This window comes from Mustela putorius, unplaced genomic scaffold (genome assembly GCF_011764305.1).
Source record: "Mustela putorius furo isolate JIRA1106 unplaced genomic scaffold, ASM1176430v1.1 tig00003834_pilon_pilon_pilon, whole genome shotgun sequence".
Taxonomy (NCBI): Eukaryota; Metazoa; Chordata; class Mammalia; order Carnivora; family Mustelidae; genus Mustela; species Mustela putorius.
Window position 1 is genome coordinate 97,172,202 of NW_025421987.1, and position 21,891 is coordinate 97,194,092.

The 21,891-nt window shown below is 38.3% G+C and overlaps 1 protein-coding gene across 1 annotated transcript in view; it reads left to right on the forward strand.

Moving 5' to 3' along the window:
• Positions 1-17,985, forward strand: part of OSBPL11 (oxysterol binding protein like 11) — a 97,375-nt gene extending 79,390 nt beyond the window's left edge. The window contains exons 11-13 of the mRNA XM_004745397.3: positions 2,830-3,012; positions 12,160-12,313; positions 16,303-17,985. Coding sequence (XP_004745454.1) covers positions 2,830-3,012; positions 12,160-12,313; positions 16,303-16,368 — 403 coding nt within the window. The 3' untranslated portion in view covers positions 16,369-17,985. The remainder of the gene's footprint in view (positions 1-2,829; positions 3,013-12,159; positions 12,314-16,302) is intronic.
• The last annotated feature ends 3,906 nt before the right edge of the window (positions 17,986-21,891 follow it).

Consider the following 21,891-nt stretch of genomic DNA (forward strand, 5'->3'; position numbering starts at 1 on the left):
AAAACCCAAAGTTAAAAATCTTAACTTTCAATCAGTAAAAACTTTTTTTTTTTTTTAAGTAATCTCTTCACCTGATATGGGGCTCGAACTCACAATCCTGAGATCAAGAGTTGCATGCTCCCCCACCTGAGCCAGCCAGGCACCGCAGTCAAGGAAAACTTTATATATGAAGCCAAGTTAATATATTCAGTGATTTTCTGGTATTCCAAATAGCTGTAGAGACAGAGTCTAGACCATCTAAAAGGCTAACTTGTTGTCATATTTATAGAAAGTGAGAGAATAATGCCTTATCAATTACCAAATTATTCCCAGTTTAGAGATGAGTAGGATGATAGCTTAAGATTCAGCTCTTAGTATCTTATGGGCCACATAGTCAGTGTTATTGGTTGGTACCAAGGTCTAGAGCTACATGCCCTTTCTCTTTTTTTTTACCCAACATAGGGCTAGAACTCGTGACCTTGAGATCAAGACCTGAGTTGAGATCAGCAGTCAGATGCTTAACTGACGGAGCCACCCAGCTGCCCCTAGATCTATGTGTTTTATATGTTTAGATATTCATTTATTTACTGGCTATAATTGCTTTCATGTTACAGTGACCGAGCTAAGTAGTTGTGAGACAGTTTGGCCTGCAAATCCTGGTATTTAATTCCCAGTCCTTTACAGAAGTTTGCCAGCCCTGCATTAGGCTGTTAGGAACAATTACTATAAGCAGAATGAGGTGAGGCCCTTCGTCCTTGTGTTGCTTTTGCATGTTCCCCTTCCCTCTAGTATGTGTGATTCTTGTTCCCCGCCTTAGCCCTCTTCATGCTGCTCTTGCCGTGTAGCTGCACCAAGCAGCACAGACCCCACGTAACTTGGCATGCATGCACAGGGACCTAGGTGTGCTGTTTTCCAGTGGGAAGGCGTGTGCAGGAGATGATGACTTGAGAGATTGTGATGTGGCAGTAAAAGATCAAGTGAGGAATATTTGATGGTCCCTTAATTCTCAGAATTTGGTTCTGTGTATGTGTGGATGGAGAAGGGAACGGATAAAGTACTCAGTGCCATCTCCTCATATCCTGTTTGGTTAGAAACAGATTTTCAAAGAAGGGAACAATGTTGGCAAATGGGGTCAGAGAGGAAACACGGATGTCACAAGAAACAGGCAAGAAACCCTCCACATGGACTTATTTAAGTTCATATGCTTTGAAGTATAACCAAGTTCCCATCTGTGCTGTAATCAAGCAGACTTGTAGCCATGGTGTTCTTTTGTGTCCAGTGAGCTGTCATTATGCATAGCTCTTGATTTTGGACGTTTGGTTTGCTCTTGGATTCCAAATCCCTCCTACCTCGATCTCCAAAATCTGGTTCATAGATCATTTGCTTATTGGTCCCTATATCTCTGCTTTGACTTCTGAGTTTGCATACTTCTCCTGATTGAAAACCATGGATGGGCTCCTTATGTTTCGCTGTGTCCTTCTGGTTCCTAGTACCTTGACTTATTCCTGACAAATACTGCTTCCTGTAGCCTGAACCACTGGGCTTTGGTCTTGTGGACTGCCTTTTGAATCCAGATAAACCACAGTCACTGACGCACTGATTAGACCCTAACATTTGCCCACTATTCTCTAAGTTCTGAACCTTTGTCTTATCTGACCCTGTTGTTACTTGTGTCCTACAGTGAACACAAAATGCTTCATTAAAAATAATTCAACCAGGGGCTCCTGGATGGCTCAGTCGGTTAAGTGTCTGCCTTCAACTCAAGTCGTGATCCCAGGGTCCTGGGGTCGAGTCCCAAGGCTCCTTGTTCAGCAGGGAGCCTGCTTCTCCTCCTGCCTGCCGCTCCCAGTTCTTGCTCTCTCTCTGACAAGTAAATAAAATCTCTAAAAAAAATTAATAAAAATAATTAGACCTGTTTATTCTGATCTTCATCTGAGCCACATCCTGTCTGTTGATAACCTAGCTGGATAACTTACTCTTCATTAAACTTTCAACAATAATAGTGTTTGAGTTCTCTTGGAGTTCTCTGTTGATGATGATAATTTTTTATGCCCATACTCTTTTAATTTTTCTCTTTTGGCAAGAGAATATTAAAATTTTTATTTTTTATTTTTTTCAATTTTTCTGCCTCTTACTGGTTTATCTGGTGTCTATATTTAAAATTACGCTTATGGGACGCCTGGGTGGCTCAGTTGGTTAAGCAGCTGCCTTCAGCTCAGGTCATCATCCCAGCGTCATGGGATTGAGTCCCACGTCAGACTCCTTGCTCCGCAGGGAGCCTGCTTCTCCCTCTGATTCTGCCTGCCGCTCTGTCTGCCTGTGCTCACTCTCGCTCACTCTCTCTCTGACAAATAAATAAATAAAATCTTTAAAAAAAAAAAATAAAAAATAAATAAAATTACGCTTATACCAGAACTTCAAATATAGGGACTCGAAACTTTTAAATGAGTAGGGCTAGTTTTTTTAAAAAGTTAAATTGTAATATTGTAACATTTAAAAACTGTAATAAAAAGGAAATGTTAATATTTTTTATATTTCTATTTAGTTTTAGTATTATAGTTTTATTTGTAGCAAGCATTTAAAGATCACACTTTGTGACCATTTATGGTAACTTAGTCTCTGGTTTGAGTCCCAGTACTCTTTCTAAAAGATTAAAGGTGACATTATTTGAAAAAATTATCTAGTAAGCTGTCATGGGATTTACATTCTGGCTTGGCACTGACAAACTGAAGTGAGCTATTTAACCAAATTAAACAGAATTCAGAAAGTATGTCTTTAGGTTTCAGAATACTAAGAAACAAGCCTAGTTTCACTTATTAGAGCACATTTTTATTTCTTACCTGCTTCTAGGGTTACAGGTGAAGTAAAGCACAACATCACCAATACTGTGGTATGCAGAGTGCAAGGTGAATGGAATAGTGTTCTTGAGTTCACTTACAGCAATGGAGAGACCAAGTATGTGGACTTGACTAAATTGGCAGTAACAAAGAAGAGAGTAAGACCTCTGGAGAAGCAAGATCCATTTGAGTCCAGGTATGTCATCCCCACATCCATCCAGGAAAGAGTCCAACGCTCTGTCTAAGCCTTTTCATAGTTTGCAGCCTTAGGCAAGTCACTTCACCAGTTCACAGTCAAAGAATTACTATCTTTATCAGAAAAACTCTTAACAAATTATTCACAAAAGACAGATGCCCCAAATGGGAGTAAAGAACATAAAGAGGCAGTTCAAAAGTAGAGGAAAAGGCCCACTAAGAATGAAAAATTACTCAGTGTATTTAGAATTCAAAGAAATAGAAATTAAACAATAAGATAAATTAGTTTTTAAAATAATATTTCTTTTTCTTTTTTTAAAGATTTTATTTATTTGAGAGAGAGAGAGTGAGCACACAAGTAGAGGGGTAAGAGTCAGAGGGAGAGGGAGAAGCAGGCTCCCCCACTGAGCAGGGAGCCCAATGCAGGACAGGATCATGACCTGAGCTGAAGGCAGACGCTTCACCCACTGAGCCACCCAGGTGTCCCTAAAATAATACCTCTTTTGACAAAACGTGAGCAAATAGTCATTTTCATACTGTTGGTACAACCTCCCTAGAGGGTATTTTGGCAATAAATGAAGTTTCCTAGATGTGTTCATAGTGGTTGCTTCTAGAGAGAAGTACTGGGATCTAGGATAGGAAAGAGACTTCCTTTTATAGAAACCTCCCCACCTCATTTTTTTTAAAGATTTTATTTATTTATTTATTTGAGAAAGAGAGAGAATCAGTGGTGGGGGAGGAGGGGCAGAGAGAGAGAAAGGGAGAAGCAGACTTCTCTCTGAGCAGGGAGCCTGATCTGGGACTTGATCCCAGGACTCTGGGATCGTGACCTGAGCTAAAGGCAGACGCTTCACGACTAAACCACCCAGGTGCCCCACAGAATCCCCTTTGAACTGTTGAAATTTTATATCTTGTGGAAGGATTGCTGTATCAATTTAAAAAAAGAAAAATGGAATAAATGGAAGCATTAAACATCTTAAGATTGTATAAATAGAACTAAGCCATTTATAATTATATAATTATATAATTAAATCTAACCATTTATAATTAACCAAAGACTCAGATTGTATCATGAAACAAAACAGTAATGATGAGGGAAACGTTTTCTTCTAGGGATTTATCCTAAAGGAGAGGTTCTTTTTATTTTATTTTAATTCCAGCATAGTTAACAGAATGTGAAACTAGTTTTAGGTTTACAATACAGTGATTCAAAAGGAGAGGTTCTTCATTCAGGTTTAGTCTGTGGACCCCCAGCTGTCCTTGAGTTTCAGGAGGTTTTCAGGTTGAATTTTATTTTCATAATAATGCTAAGATGTTATTTGCTCTTTCACTCTGTGGCACTTGGGTTGGTGGTACATAAGCGGTGATGGGTGGCACTGCCAGTCTTCACACTAATCATGGCAGTGGCACACAACTGTACACGAAGTCATTGTATTCTTCACTGCCCATGTACTTGCATTTTTTTAAGATGCCAGGTTTTTTGTTGTTTTTTTTTGTTTTGTTTTGTTTTGTTTTAATATCCTTTAAAAAGTTCCAGGGCACCTGGGTGGCACACTTGAGCCTCTGACTCTTGGTTTTGGCTTAGGTCATGATCTCAGGATCATGAGAGACTGAGCCCAGCACTGGGCTCTGTATTTGGCATGTCTGCTTGAGATTCTCTCTCCTCCTCCCTCTGCACATGCTCTCTCTCTCTTTCTCTCAATAAAAATAAAATGTTTTTTTTTTTTTTTAAAGTACAGATTGTTAATTTTATTATGTCAGTACAATTGAGTACTCATCTTTTTAATAGTCTACCTGACAGATTGGTAGTATGCATAAAGTGCTGGTGGTAGATAATGAGAAGTACGGTGGTTATCTGGAGGAAAAGCACTTGTGCAGTTGTTTGAGTTAGAAGCTGAATTAACTGCTGCTTTCATGAAACAACACTTTTTTTTTTTAAGATTTTATTTATTTGACAGACAGTGAGAGCACAAGCACGGAGAGCAGCAGGCAGAGGGAGAAGTGGGCTTCCTGCTCAGTAGGGAGCCTGCTTCTGCTTCTGGTGCTTCCCCTGCTTGTGTTCTCTCACTCTCTCAGATAAATAAATAAAATCTTTTAAGAAGAATTTTTTAAATTAGAAAAGAATGATTGGCAAACTATGACTATTCTAATTCAATGTTGGGCAGACATTTTTCTCACAAATTAATGACATGAACATGACATTTCAAGAAAAACAATGGACAGTATATTTTGCTAATAGTAAAATTTAAATGGAAACAACATATGGCTTAAAGACCTAAATGTGAAACCTGAGACTATAAAAATCCTAGAATAGAGAGAACACAGGCAATAATTTCTCTGACATCAGCTGTAGCAACATTTTTCTAGATGTGTCTCCTGAGGTAAGAGAGATAAAAGCAAAGTAGATTATTGGGACTACATCAAAATAAAAAAAGTTTCTGCACAACAAAACTAAAAGGTACATTACAGAATGGAAGAAGATATTTGCAAATGACATTTCTGATAAAGGGTTAGTATCCAAAGTATATAAAGAACTGATACAACAACAGGTGTTGACAAGGATGTAGAGAAAAAGACACCCTCTTACAGTGTTGGTGGAAATGCAAACTGATGCAGCCACTGTAGAAAATAGTATGGAGGTTCCTCAAAAAATTAAAAATAGAACTATCCTATGATCCAGCAATCACACTACTGGGTATTTATCCCAAAGTACAAAAACACTAATTCGAAGGGATACATGCTCCTGTATATATTTAGAGGAGCATTATTTCTGTCTCTCTCTCTATATATATATATATTTTTAAGATTGATTTTATGTATTTATTTATTAAAGATTTGATTTATTTATTTGACAGGCAGAGATCACAAGTAGGCAGAGAGGCAGGCAGAGAGAGAGGAGGAAGCAGGCTTCCTGCCGAGCAGAGAGCCCAATGTGGGGCTCGATCCCAGGACTCTGAGATCATGACCTGAGCTGAAGGCAGAGGATTTAACCACTGAGCCACCCCAGGCACCCCTAAGATTTTATTTATTTATTTGACAAAGAGAGAGAGATCACAAGTAGGCGGAGAGGCAGGCAGAGACAGAGAGGGGTAAGCAGGCTGCCCACTGAGCAGAGAGCCTGATAGGGACCTCAGTCCCGGGACCCTGGGATCATGACCTGAGCTAAAGGCAGAGGCTTTAACCCACTGTGTGTGTATGGTACATACACACACATACACACAGAGGAATATTATTTAGCCATTAAAAGAAGAAAATGTTGCCATTTGCAATGTTGTATATAGAACTGGAAAGTATAATAAGCTAAATAGGTCAGAGAAAGACAAATATATGATGATCTCATATATGTGGAATTTAAGAAACGAAACACATGAGCAGAGAGAAAAATAGAGACAAACCATGAAATGGACTCTTCAGCTATAGAAAACAAAATGAGGGGCACCTGAGTGGCTCAGTGAGTTAAAGCCTCTGCCTTCAACTCTGGTTATGATCCCAGGGTCCTAGGATTGAGCCCCACATCAGGCTCTCTGCTCGGCGGGGAGCCTGCTTCCCCCCCCCCCCCGTCTGCCTCTCTGCCTAGTTGTGATCTCTCTCTGTCTGTCAAATAAATAAAATCTTTAAAAACAAAAACAAACTCATGGTTCCAAGAGGGGAGGTGGGTGAGGGTTGGGGGAAATACCGTGATGAAGAAATAAAGTGAAAAAATTTTTTTAAAAAAGAGAAAGTGGAAAGTAAATAGGTAGATAAATAAACAGAAACAACTTGTATCTGTCAACAGATGAATGGATAAGAATATGTAGTATATATGGCGCCTGGCTGGCTGAGTTGGAAGAGCATGTAACTCTTGATCTTGGGGTTGTAAATTTGAGCCCCATTTGGGGGGTAGAGATTATTTTTAAATAAGTTTTTTTTTAACTTGAAAAGAAGTTGTAGTATATATACACAGCGGAATTATATTCAACCATAAAAAGGAAGGAAATCCTGCCATTTGTGACAATGTGGATGGACCTTGAGGATATTATGCTAAATGAAATAAGTCACAGAAAGACAAATACTGTATGATCGTACTTATAGGTAATCTAGGCAAAATAAAAACCTCATGGAAAATAGATCAGATTTGAGGTTACCAGAGGTGGGGGTTGGGCAGTGGAAGAATTAGATAAGGGTGATCAAAAGGTACAGACTTCCATTTGTAAGGTAAACAAGTACTAGGGGATGTCGTGTACAATATGATGACTATGGTTAACATTGCCATGTGGTATATTTGAAAGCTGTTAAAAGAGTAGATCCTAGAACTCTAATCACAAGGGAAAAAAACTTTTTTATTTATATGCAATGATGAATGTTAACGAAACTCAGTGTGGTAAGTATTTCACAGTGTATATAAGTAAATTTACTATGCTGTACATCTTAAACTTATGTAACAGTCCTGTATGTCATTTGTATCTCAGTTAAACTGGAAAAACTATTTAAGCTTCAAGACAAAAATCAGAATTTGGAAAATTTCGTATGTGGAATTTAAGAAAGAAAACAGATGAACATATGAGAGAGGGGAAAAGGAAAAAAAAAAGAATGAGCGAAACATGCCATAAGAGACTCCTAAGAACAAATTGAGGGTTGTTGGAGGGAGGTTGGTGGGGGATGAGCTAGATGGGTGATGGGTATTAAGGAGGGCGCTTGTTATGATGAGCACTGGATATTGTATTTAAGTGATGAATCACTGAATTCTGATTTAGAAACCAACATTGCATTGTGTGTTAGCTACCTAAAATTTAAATTAAAAAAAAAAAAGAAAAATCCAGTCATGATGCCAGTTAGACCAATGAGTTTCCTTGTAGCACAATATAAGAAATTAATTGACATCTTTCATTTTCCACACTGCAGGCAACTTTTAAAAAACTACCACCTGGTGTGGTAACCAGGTGTGTCAGTTGGTTAAATGTTGGACTTTTGGTTTTGGCTCAAGTCACTACCTGAGGGTTGTGAGATTGAGGCCCATATTGGTCTCTGTGCAACACAGACCCTGGTTAAGATTATGTAAATAAATACATAAATAAGAATAAAAAACTACCACCTGGTGAATTTAATACAATACCAAAGAATTAAATTACTTGAGAAGTATGTTAAAATATTCTCTTTTCCAACTCTGTATCTATGTGAGGCCAGATTTTCTTAAGACTTATTTTTATTTATTATTTTCTAGAGAGTGCCACCAATGTTACCATTTATTCTCTGTGGATTTCCTTCATCTGTGTACTTTTTTTTCCTAAAGTTACTTATTTTAGAGAGAATGCATACACACACACTTGGTGGGGTGGGAGGAGCAAAGGGAGAGAGAGGATCTCAAACATATTCCACACGAAACACAGAGCCTAATGCAGGTGTTGATCCCAGGTCCCTGAGATCATGACCTGAGCAGAAACCAGGAGTCAGCCACTTAACCCACTGAGCCCCCAGGCACCCCTAGATTTTTCTTTTTTTAATTAAACTAAAATAATAGAACAGGTTGAATGTAGAAACATTTGTAAGAATCCAGCTATTACTAAAGCAGACAAATGTTTAAGAGATACTGTTGGAGGGGCACCTGGGTGGCTCAGTGGGTTAAAGCCTCTGCTTTCGGCTCAGGTCATGATCCCAGGGTCCTGGGATCGAGCCCCGCATCTGGCCTTCTGCTCAGCGGGGAGCCTGCTTCCCCCCTCTCTCCCTGCCTGCCTCTCTGCCTACTTGTGATCTCTGTCAAATAAATAATTTTAAAAAACCAAAATCTTTAAAAAAAAAAAAAAAAGAGATACTGTTGGATTCTCTTCGCTAAAATTTTATTAAGAATTTTTTATATCTACATTCATGGGGGATATTGGTCTGTTGTTTTCTTTGAGAGAGTTTTTATTTTATTTCTATATAATTCATTATCTTTAGAGGGATAGTGAGGTTGTCTTAATTGAAGGTTGGTAGTTTATGTCTTTTAAGGAATTGATTAATTTCACCTACATCTAGTTTGTCAAATTTATTGACATATAGTTTATAATAATTCCTTAGTTTTCCTTGAATGTGTGTAGGATCTCTATAGTGATGTCCCGCTTTCATTCTTTATGTTGGTAATATTTTCTTTTCCTATCAATGGGTTTAAAGATTTTTATTAAGGATTATTTATTAAAGAATTATTAATTTTACTCAAAGAGCCAGTTTTTATTTCATTGCTTTTTGTCTATATTTCTATTTTGTTATTCATTGATTTCTGCTCTTTTATTTCCTCTTTTATGCTTGGTACATCATTTGCTCTTCCTTTTTCTAGTTTCTTAAAAGGGAAACTTAGGTCAGGGATCAGCGAACTTTTCTATAAAAGCCCAGAGAGTAAATATTTTAAGCCTAGTGGGCGAGATAGTCTCTACTACAACTACTCAGCTCTGCCACTGAAGCATGAAAGCAGCCACAGACCTTGAAAGGATAGACACCACTGTGTTATAATAAAAATTTGGGTAGCCAGCCATAGTTTGACCCCTCATTAGACCGATTTCTTCTTCTTTCCTAATATAAATATTTAATATATTTCTCTCTAAGCCTACTTTAGCTATTTCAAACTTTTGGTATGTGTTTCCTGATTTTCCTTTGATTTTTTTTTTTTTGGCGGGGGGGACTCATGAAGTTATTTAGTAATGTATTATTTAATATCCAAATATTTGGAAAATTCCCAGCTTTCGTCCCACTATTCATTTTTAGTTTAACTTAATTTTGGCCAAGGATATACTTGGTATGGTTTTAGTCCTTCAGATTTTATTGAGATTTGTTTTATAACCCTGAATACATTCTGTCTTGGTAAACATTTCGTGGGCACTTGACAAGAGTGTGTATTCAGTTGATTTAGGTGACAGTACTCTGTAAATACCAATTAGCTCAACTGGGTTGATAGTATTTTTCTAGTACTCTTTGTTTTACTAATTTTCTGTGTATTTGTTTCATCAGTTGAGGTCAGTTATTGAAATTACCAATTATAATTGCATATTTCTCTTCATAGTTGTCTAAGGCTTTATGTTATTTGAAGCTCTGTGGTAGGGACAACACATTTGGGATTGTATGTCCCCTTAATGCACTGAACTCTGATCATTATGAAATGATCTTCTTTATCCCTGGCGATAGCTTTCTTTTCTTTTCTTTTTTTTTTTTAAGATTTTATTTACTTATTTGACAGAGACACTGCGGGAGAGGGCAGAGAGCACAAGCAGGGGGAGTGGGAGAGGACCTCCCATGGAGCAGAAAGCCTGATGCGGGACTCGTTCCCAGGACCCTGGGATCATGACGCGAGCCAAAGGCAGATACCAATGACAGGCGCTCCCCTGGTGATAGTTCTTGCTTTGAATTCTGCTTTAATACTAAAACTCTGCTTTTTTAATACTAAAAGTTCTGCTTTAATACTTAAAAACTTTATCAAGATATATTTTACATATTATAAAATTCACCTGTTTCAAGTTTATATATAAGTGATTTTTAGCAACTTTCTTGAGCAATGCAGTCATCACCATAAATCAGTTTCACAACCTTTAGCATCCCATAAGACCCTTATTCCCATTTATAGCTAATGTCCATTCCATTCCCATCCCCATTCTCAGGGAATCTACTTTTGTCTATAAATGTGTTTTTTCTGGATACTTCAGATAAATGGAATATATAATATGTGATATCTTGTGCCTGGCTTCTTTCACTTAGCATAGTGTTTTTGAGGTTCATCTAAGATACAACATGTATCAGTAGCTCATTTTTTATATTGCTGAATAGTGTTCCATCATATGGAACCACATTCTGTCTGTCTGTCCCTTCACCAGCTGGTGGACATTGACAGTTTTGGACTATGATGATTAATACCACTATGAACATTCTTGTTTGGGTGGCTATGTTTTCATTTCTCTGGGTAAATATCTGAAATGTTAATTGCTGGATTGTCTGGAAGTTTTACATTTAACTTTCCAGGAAACTGCCGAACTATTTTCCTAAGTGGCTACACCACTTTACACTCCTGCCAGCAATGTAGAAGTGTGCCAGTTCTCCACATACATCCTTATCAACATTTGTTATTGCCTACCTTATACCCATCTACTCCTTTTAGGTGGTGTGAAATAGTCTTATTATGGTTTTAATTTGCATATTCCAAATGACTAATGATGTTGAACATATTTTCATGTGCTAATTAATTACACATTTGTTTATCTTGTTTGGTGAAATGTGTGATTGTCCTCTTGGGTTGCAGGAATTCTTTGGATTCTAAATACAAATCCTTTATTGGATATGTGTTTTGAAAATATTTTCTCCTTGTCTGTTCCTTATTTTAAAATTTTTGTAGTGAGTATTTTTCAGTAAAAGGTTTTAATTTTTTTGAGATAAGATTGTCGATGTTTTCTTTTATGGAGTAGGGTATTGTATCTAGGAAATCTTTGCCTAACCCGGCCTCAGAGATTTTCTCCTGTGTGTTCTTGTAAAAGTTTCCTTTTGAGGTAAGGGTCTGAGGTCCTCTTTTTGCTTTTAGATATCCGTTTGTCCCAGCGCCATTTGTTGAACAGACTGTTCTTTCTCCCAAAGAGTTGTCTGGGCAGTTTTCTCTTGCTTGGAGTTAGTTGAGCTTTCCTTCTTCTGCTGTGCCAATAAACTCTAGCCAGTGAGTTGGAGCACCCGTAGGACTCTCCTTATCTGTTTCCTACTCTCAGGAATCACTGTCCTGTACTTGCCTTTTGCTCAATATCTGTAGTCTCCATTGTTTCAATATATTTTGTCTGGTTTCCTAGCTGATTAAAGGCAGGAGGATTAAGTCTGGTCCCCACATTCTTATCATGTCCAGAAGTAGAAGTCTCTAAACTTTCAGCTTTTAAAAAATTTATTTATCTTTTTGCTTATTAATTCCTAAGTGTCTTAAAAATAAAAATCTATTACTTTATATAATACAAACTATTTTTTATTTGAAAAGAAAAAGCAAAAGGAGCGGCATCTTGGACATCAATATCAGCACCATAGTATTATTCCATGGTTTCGTAACTCATATACATGAAACTATATATCTGAATCAGGAGACAAAGTTTTTTTAAATTACTTTTAATTCCAAGGGTATCAGTTCTATTATCTTTTTTTTAAAGAATGCTTGTAAGATCTGTGGCTTTTCTGATTTTAGGCGATTGTGGAAAAATGTGACAGACTCTCTGAGGGAATCTGAAATTGATAAAGCCACGGAGCATAAACGTACCTTGGAAGAACGCCAGAGGACTGAAGAAAGGCATCGAACTGAAACAGGCACACCCTGGAAAACCAAGTATTTTATTAAAGAGGTTTGTCCTACGTGTCTTCAGACTAAAACTCATTATCTACTTAGTGAGGACTTTAGCTTATTAGGCTTTCTTGAATTGTTATCACTTATACATCTTTATTTCTGAAACTAGTCCAGCTTAACGAGGAGCTTTTTCATGAGCTTTTCACAGTTTGCCAAGGTAAAATAGTTTAGCAGCAGTTCAGATGAGGTAGATTTCAGGATTAAATTGGTCAGAAACAAAAATGCTAATAACATAATCTCAATCACAGTAATAGAGGATACAATTTATAATTTATTACCTTTTGAAAAACACTGAAACTCTTTGTTTACTTCCAGAGACCACATTTTAAGGGGAGACATGAGAAACTTAAATAGCTATACAAAGGGTAATGAAGTGGCTGGAATCTTGACATTTAAGGAAAAAAGAATAAAGTAGGGTGTTTAGCCTAGAAAAACGAAAATTAGGGCCATTTGTTATAATCTTCTTCAGATATGTGTATGCTTTATCTTGTAGAAATTTTTTATCAGTTTGTATAGCAGTTCTGAGTTAGGCCTACCCTACCAGGAATTTTGAGTTTAGAATAAGAAGGAATTATACAACAATCAAAAATATCCAATAATAAGGGAGTACATTTTATAGTAATGCATCATTAGTCCTATATGAGACCATGGCTTACATGGAAGACTTTGATGCACTGATTTTGCAGCTGGATTAAATGATTTATGGAATCTTATCTAAATTTAAAGATTTTTGTTTTGTTTTGTCTTGTTTTGTTTATTACTTTCTGGTAGAACTCAGAGAAAGGTGAATAGTGGACCAGAGCTGACGCCAAAAAAAGTTTTCTTGTCAGGCTGCCTGGCTGGCGCAGTCAGAAGAACACACAATCCTTGATCTCGGGGTTGTGAATTTGAGCTCCACGTTGGGTGGAGAAAATAAAAGGGTACCTGGGTGGCTCAGTCAGTTAAGCATCTGCCTTCAGCTCCGGTCATGATCCCAGGTTCCTGGGATTGAGTCCCGCATTGGACTCTCTGCTCAGCGGGGAGTCTGTTTGTCCCTCTGTCCCTCCCCACTGCAGGTGCTCTCTCTTTCTCCCTTTGTCTCTAAAAATAGATAAGTAAAATTTTTTTTTTAAAAGATTTTATTTATTTATCAGAGGTGGGGGGGAGCGAGCACAGGCAGACAGAATGGCAGGCAGAGGCAGAGGGAGAAGCAGGCTCCCTGCTGAGCAAGGAGCCAGATGTGGGACTCCATCCCAGGACGCTGGGATCATGACCCGAGCCGAAGGCAGCTGCCTAACCAACTGAGCCACCCAGGCGTCCCAATAAGTAAAATATTTTTAAAAGAGAGAAAAAAATGTTCTCTTGTCAATAAACACGTCTAAAGTCCACTGAATTTTAATATTGGTCCATCAGGAGGACTTTGCCAAAAGTAATTTGATGTTGATTTTTGCATAGTTATTAACCCTAAAAATCCATAGTTTATTATAGTGGCTTCATTACCTTTATTTTTCTAATTTTTGAGTATTAAGAATACTGTCCGGGGCACCTGGGTGACTCAGTCGGTTAAACGTCTGCCTTCAGCTCAGGTCATGATCTCCGGGTCCTGGGATCGAGCCCCGCATCAGGCTCCTTGCTCAGTGGGAAGCCTGCTTCTTCCTCTCCTCCTCCCCCTACTTGTGCTCCCTCTCTTGCTGTGTCTCTCTCTGTCAAATATATAAATAAAATCGTAAAAAAAAAAAAAAATACTGGCCATTTTCATGGATAGGAATAATAAAGGGAAAAATACTTCACATTAGTCTTTTATATGAAAAAATAAAACTTTGTTGTTATTACTCAATGTTATAGTCCGGTAGCTTTGGATTTTTTTTTCATTTCAAAGAAGGCAGATAGGGGTGCCTGGGTGGCTCAGTGGGTTAAAGCCTCTGCCTTCGGCTCAGGTCATGATCCCAGGGTCCTGGGATCGAGCCCCACATCAGGCTCTCTGCTCCACGGGGAGCCTGCTTCTTCCTCTCTCACTCTGCCTATCTCTCTGCCTGCTTGAGATCTCTGTCTGTCAAATAAATAAATAAAATTAAAAAAAAAAAAAAGGCAGATATACCAGGAGTAGATTCTAGGAGGAGAATTTCTAAAGGAGGACTTCTGTAAATCATTAAAAGTGAACTCTGGGAGTCGAGAGCAGGGGGCTATAATGGCTAAAAGATATAGTGGCGCCTGGCCAGCTCAGTAGAGCATGCAGCTCTTGATCTCAGGGTTGTGAGTTTGAACCCTGTGTTGGGTGTAGAAATTCCTCAAAAATAAAATCTTAAAAAAAAGAAAAATAACAACTAATGAAATTTTAAAAGATAAGCACCCTAATTCTTGCTAATAACATGACATGTAAAGTTGAGACTTCTCATTTATTCTTGGAGATATACCAATCTGGCATTCTGTGATGTAATTAATTGACATCTTTTTCAAAGAACAGTACTAAAGGAGTTGAGAATTACCAACCAGGTGATTTAATATAAACAATCTAATGGTTGCTATTATTTTTTTTAAAGACTTACTTATTTGAGAGCAAGGGAGAAAGAGAGCATGAGGGGGAGCAGCAGAGGGAAAGGAAGAAGCAGACTCCTCTCGCTCAGTAGGGAGCCTGACATTCATGACCTGAGCCAAAGGCAGAACACTTGACCTACTGAGCCACCCAAATGCCCCTAATGGTTGCTATTATTAAAGAAGAATTATTTTGATACTTACTAAAAACATCAAGAAAATTTTCATTCAGGACTATTGTAATAGAGAAGAGGAATTGAACTCAGCGCTGAGTACAGGGATAAGTGGAAATGTGAGGGAGTGAGTAGAAAAAAGAATCTTGGTTAGATATCAAGGATTGGGGTGGGGAGAGAGGAACTTGATTACATATCAAGGGTAGGAAAACGAGTTTCAAAATCAAGGATTTGGGGTCGGGGGATACTTGGCTAACTGGCTTATCAGAATTCTTTGCTAAAATTGAGCTCAGTAGGCCATGGTTGAGGCCTAGTCGAGAAGAGAGCTCAAAGTAGTCCAACTGAAATGTAGTCAAGGAGAGAATGAGTCCTTGTCACTAGAAACCAAGTAATTGCCAGCCTCAAGTCATTTTAGGAACAAGATAAAATACGTGTATTTAAATTTTTTTTTTTTAAGATTTCATTTATTTATTTGACAGAGATCACAAGTAGGCAGAGAGGCAGGCAGAGAGAGAGGAAGGGAAGCAGGCTCCCTGCTGAGCAGAGAGCCTGATGCACGAGACTCGATCCCAGGACTGTGAGATCATGACCTGAGCCAAAGGCAGCGGCTTAATCCACTGAGCCATCCAGGTGCCTTACATGTATTTAAATTTTTAAGAAAATTTTTAATACAAGTAAACTGAAGGAAGTATGCATTAAGGATGTGTTACTTCACCTAGTCCTGTGAACACAGAACTCAGGTAATCTTTATCAAGTCCTGCACCCCCAGTATATAGCTTCATGGGTTTCTTTTCCTCACTTGGTATTCCCCTGGTTCTAGTTCATTCTCTGACTGTTAGCTTTTATCTTCTTGCGGTATCTTTCTGTTCACAGGAGCCAGAGAAAACTAATGGGAATAGAGTCAGGAGAGAACTAGGACACAGTACTCAGATACTAGAGATGCTGGTTGAGGTAGAGAGAACAGCTAGTACCTTGACCATTTCTTTATGCTCTGCCTGCTTGGTGCCCATCAGTGTGCAGCGTCTTGGCAAAACTGGCAGAATTGCTACAAATGAATTCTGCAAATAAAGTGATCATTGAGCATCAACTAGGGGCCCCCACCAGAACTTCTCCCCTAATCCTAGCTAAACCATTGGTATCATGTAATGTCTTAAGCACAGATTTTTTTCTCTGTCACAAAAATTCTTATTTTTAAATGTGAGAATAGAATTCCACCTCAGGGAAGGTGTTGCTTCTAGTTTTGGTCACCGATTGTGAAACTATTAGAGGAACCGTTCTTTAATACACTTTTTGCTTGTTTCAGGGTGACGGCTGGGTTTATCATAAACCCCTTTGGAAACTAATCCCAACAGCACAACCAGCAGAGTGACACACGCTATCTAAGACTCGACCAAATGAACTTCTCTGTTTACCCTAAACCCTCCCAGAATGGAGTCATTGCACTGAGTGACCTGCTTCCTGATCGCACAGACTGAATCTAGCTGAACACGAATGTACCTGTGAAGGCACCGTAGAACGGCAGCAAGACCAAAGTGTTGAAGAAGCACGATGGGCCTCTCACCAACCTGTTCACATGACACGAGCAATATCATCTAAAAACCTTTCACGGGAATTGTTAGGTGATTAATCTTTTATCCAGTCCCCGCTCCTAAAGTTCAGTTCGAATCCCCTGTCTTTGCAGGGGGGCAGCAAGACACACACAACAGTGAGAACTCAGTGATTTTGATTTCTTTATAGTGAGAAGTGAAGTCTCTATCAGAGTTTGTGTGTTGCTTTCTGTCAGTAACTGAAGTATTCACTACTCTTAAAAACTCAAGAGGAGGAGGAGGACGATGACCCAGAAGTGGATTCAGCCATTGTGCCTGAAATCAGTGTTAAAAAAATCAACCAGGTTGTAGTAACAAGGCATTCTGTTCCTTCAAAGAGACTGTGTGCCTGTGTCTGAGGAGCTTATCCATTCTCCACCTCTGTTGGAACTCTCTTTTAAAAAGTATATTTATAAATTGATTAGAATTATAACCATGGAGGATTTTTTCTTCTGAGCATTTTAATATACTTGAAAACAACATTGACTTGAAAAATTTCAGAACAGTTTTTCAGTACCTAGTTTTATTAAATACTACACTTGAGAGACAATTTTTTTAAATGTGTTCATGTCAATATGATGAGATTTTGGCCTTTCTCAAGAACTGAGGCATTAAAGAACATAGCAAACATTAAAGAATAAAACTGTTACTTTTTCCTTACCTTTTTTTCACTCGTAGGTTAATACCCAGTATTATGTGCTATCCCTCTGGATAAGTATGCTTCATCTTACCTCTGTTCACTCAAATTTAAACCAACTATTCATATTTGTCAGTAATTCAGAAGTTGTGTATGTGGCTGAGTGCATGTATGGTGTGGTTCTCTTTTCAAGGAAACTCAAATGCTGAAGAAAGAATAAGAAATAAAAAGTTATCAGGAAGTTGTATTCAGGTACAAATCTTTTTTTTAAATAAGTATTTTATTGAGGTTGAAGAATTGCTGGCAATTAAAAGGATAGTGCTAATTATGGCTTTTGTCATTCATTCAAGTATTTATTGAGCACCTACTTATGGTGCTCAACACTTGTTACTGCAAGCTACCTTAATTTTCCAAGAGTGGTGCCTTACTCTGTTTCTTCTGATGTGGTCTTCCAATCAGTGTGTGTAACATACCTGTTATGCATCAGCCCTGTTAGGTGGCTGTATCTCTTGCATCATCATAATAAGTTTAAGCTTTGTGCTCTGATAAATTGTGTTTTATTGAAGGGGTTGATAGGATGAAAACAGCAAAACAATAATTTTTTTCAACAAACTGTAAATTCTAAGAAAATAACTGGTTTATGTACAACCATTTTAATGATTCCCTTGTTCATTTTTGCTGTGAAATGCACTGAAAAATATCAAAATGAGTTATAGTTCATGTGTTGGGAAGATTGAAAAATAATAAAACTAGAGAATAATAATGCCTTTGTCTGTTTTATGAATGGAGAGAAATAGAAAGTTTATATCTAGTAGAGTTAGCACCTTGTTCATATGAGAGGGATATTGATTTTTCTCTTTACATTCTTATTTTCAAGAATCTCTTAGGGAGAAAAGGAAATAAATTCAATAAGAGTTTTTAAAAACTAAAATGTTTAATTTAAATATACTAGAAATAGAGCAAGAATGTAAAATTAAACTAGTGATTTTGTTTTGTTCTTTGAGCCACTTGAACACCCATTTATTTCTTTGAATTGCTGAGCCATTTTAAGAAATATTGAAATACAATTTTAAAAATTCTTCAGGAAAACAATACATTTACGAGTAATTGAAATCTCATGATAATGGGTTGCTTCTTTGACAAGAGTGAAATAATACTACTTTTTTTTAAATAGTGAATTTTTAAAAAATATTTTATTTATTTATTTGACAGAGAGAAATTACAGGTAGGCAGAGAAAGAGGGGGAAGCAGGCTCCGTGCTGAGCAGAGAGCCTGATGTGGGGCTAAATCCCAGGACCCTGAGATCATGACCTGAGCCAAAGGCAGAGGCTTAACCCACTGAGCCACCCAGGCACCCTGAAATACTACTACTTTTGGGTAATTACTTTGTCTCTGTCTTCTTGACTTCCCACTGTAGTTTATCTACTAGATAGAGCTAAGAGGCCTTTTTTGTTTCATTTTACTATTCACACCTTGTTGACACCTGGCCAGAGAAAGGAGCCTTTATAGCAGTAGCTACTTATTTGTATCTCTCTCTTTTACGTCAGAGTTTTTTTGTTTTTTTTTTTTTTAAGATTTTATTTATTTATTTATTTGACAGACAGAAATCACAAGTAGACAGAGAGGCAGGCAGAGAGAGAGAGAGGGAATCAGGCTCCCCGCTGAGCAGAGAGCCCGACGCAGGCCTCGATCCCAGGACCCTGAGATCATGACCTGAGCCGAAGGCAGCGGCTTAACCCACTGAGCCACCCAGGCGCCCCTAGGTCAGAGTTTTAAAGGTAGACTTTTCTTCTGGCTGTTAGGAATTATGTGTGAAGAAGTCCAAGACTAGAAGTAACAAAACGACAATGTCCTGGCCATGTATTTGAACTACTTACTTTTTTTTTTACTATAGTGATACCACCACCCTATACCTTCTGTCAAATATTTATATTTAAGCTCCACAATTGTATTCTAATTAATTGCATTTTGAATAGACAGTGTTTAAGCTCTGAAAAGTAATTTTTAGATTATGTATTGGGTGAGATACGGCATCTGTTTATCAATTCACTGGCCTTTTCAACTGTGACCAACATCGCCTCTAATGCCTACTTGCAACCACAGATAAGATAAAAAGTATTGAATTTCTCACTCAATAATCCTAGTACTAATACATTACTCTCAACTATAAATATCCGATACTTGATGAACCAGCTTCTACAGATTAATTCTTAAAGGATTTATTAATTAGATAAGCATGAAATTTTGTTTAAAATATTTCCTTGAGAGGCACCTGGGTGGCTCAGTGGGTTAAGCCTCTGCCTTTGGTGCAGGTCATGATCCCAGGACTGAGATCAAGCCCCACGTCAGGCTCTATGCTTAGCAGGGGGCCTGCTTCCTCTTCCCCCTCTGCCTGCTTCTCTGCCTACTTCTGATCTCTCTGTGTCAAATAAATAAATAAAATCTTTTAAAAAAATTTCCCTGAGATGAAGGCCATCTTCTATTCAGTGTGCTCCCCCAGAGAAAGACAAATTGATGTGATCACTCCAGAGCTACACTTGGGAAAGATTCCTTAGACCTACTACAGTCACTGGAAGCTGAGTGATGATTCACCAGAGATAATGGAATAAGAAAGAGAAGATGATTCTACCAGATGAGGGTATAAAAGACCAGTTCATATACATGAAAATACTAATAAAATACATATTCTAGTGGCGTAAAATCTGTCCTTGGTCCAAAAACCAAGCTGCACAAGAAATTCTTGCATATTACAAAGCATTTTCTTTTTTTAAAAGATTTTATTTATTTGACACTGTGAGAGAGATCACAAGTAGGCAGAGAGAGAGGGGGAAGCAGGCTCCCCGCTGAGCAGAGACCCCCCCCCCCATTGATCCCAGGACCCTGAGATCATAACCTGAGCTGAAGGCAGAGGCTTAACCCACTGAGCCACCCAGGTACCACTTATAAAACATTTTCATATGTTTTCACTATTTGATGTTTACACAAATACTGTGAAATTATAGTCAGGATGACCATGCCAACTTCACAGATGAGGAAATGATTGCTCAGAAAGTTTAGTGCTTATTTCAATTCACTTAGCTAGACCTTCAACAAACATCTCTTAAGTATTTGTTTGGGGCCGGATAGTACATTGGATTCCGACATGACAAATAGTATCCCTACTGTTAGACTTAGATGAAGGAAGAAACCCAGGAATGGGTTGTTGATATGGACAAGACTAACTGGTCTTTCCAAACTCCAGAAAGGCACCATGGTACCTAAGTGCTTTGGAAGGCAGTTGATCAATGTGGTGAACATGAGGAGTTGGGGGGGCGGGGGGTGGAATGCATCTGACTGGCTTAGTCAATAGAATATGTGACTCTTGGGGCGCCTGGGTGGCTCAGTGGGTTAAAGCCTCTGCTTTCGGCTCAGGTCATGATCCCAGGGTTCTGGGATCGAGCCCGGCATCGGGCTCTCTGCTCAGCAGGGAGCCTGCTTTCCTTCCTCTCTCTCTGCCTGCCTCTCTGTCTACCTGTGATCTCTGTCTGTCAAATAAATTAAAAAAAAAAAAAAAAAAAAAAAACTTTAAAAAAAAAAGAAGAATATGTGACTCTTGATCCTGGGGGTCATGAGTTCAAGCCACACATTGGATGTAGAGCTTACTTTAAAAAATAGTAATTTTTTTAAAAGCAAGGGGTTGTGGCACCTGGGTGGCTCAGTGGGTTAAGCCTCTGCCTTTGGCTCAGGTCATGATCTCAGGGTCCTGGGATCGAGCCCCACATCGGGGTCTCTGCGCAGCAGGGAGCCTGCTTCCCCCCCCCTCTCTGCCTGCTTCTCTGCCTACTTGTGATCTGTGTCTGTCAAATAAATAAATAAAATCTTTAAAAAAAATAAAAATAAAAGCAAGGGGTTTGGCTCAAAAGTCTACGTAAGAAACCCCAAACAATGCAAGTAGGTGACTAACTTTTGTTCCACCCTATCAGACTGGAGAGATTGAACCAGAGAAATTTACAGTTCAAGAACATAAGTTGATAAACTGAAAATGAGGTACAAGTTAAAGTCAATATACTTAAGGATGAGACCTTAGCCCCTTCCCCTGTCCCATTCCCAAAATACTGGCAGTCAGGCATATACCCTCAGGCAAGAGATTAAAATATCCTTCTTAGGCCAAGCACAACTCCAGAAAAAAGTCCTATAGATATATTTGGAGGTTCCACCAACAAAAAAATTCTCAGCTGACAATCCTGTTAATTAAATTCAAGCCAGCAACTCCTACAACGTAACCCTCTTCGCTTTCCCCAAGAAACTACATACACCCATCCTCACACCAATACATTGTGTATATAGACAATTACATCTCATTTTAATAGCAAATGATCAGCAGACATTTGAGGAAAGATACCAACATTAGTTAAAAAGATGAAATAGGAAAAAAAAGAAACGTGATTTGGGAAATAACTTCTGAATAACTTATTCAGAAATAAGTCTTAAGACCAGAGCAGATGATCTTACCTCTATAAAACATGAACAAAATGCTATCTTTTTCTTTAAGATTTTTTTTATTTAAGTTGGCTCCACACCCAGTGTGGAGCCCAGGGCAGGGCTTGAACTCACCAATGTGAGATTGAGACCTGGGCTAAGATCAAGAGTTGACGCTTAACCACTGAGCCACCGAGGCACCCCTCAAAAT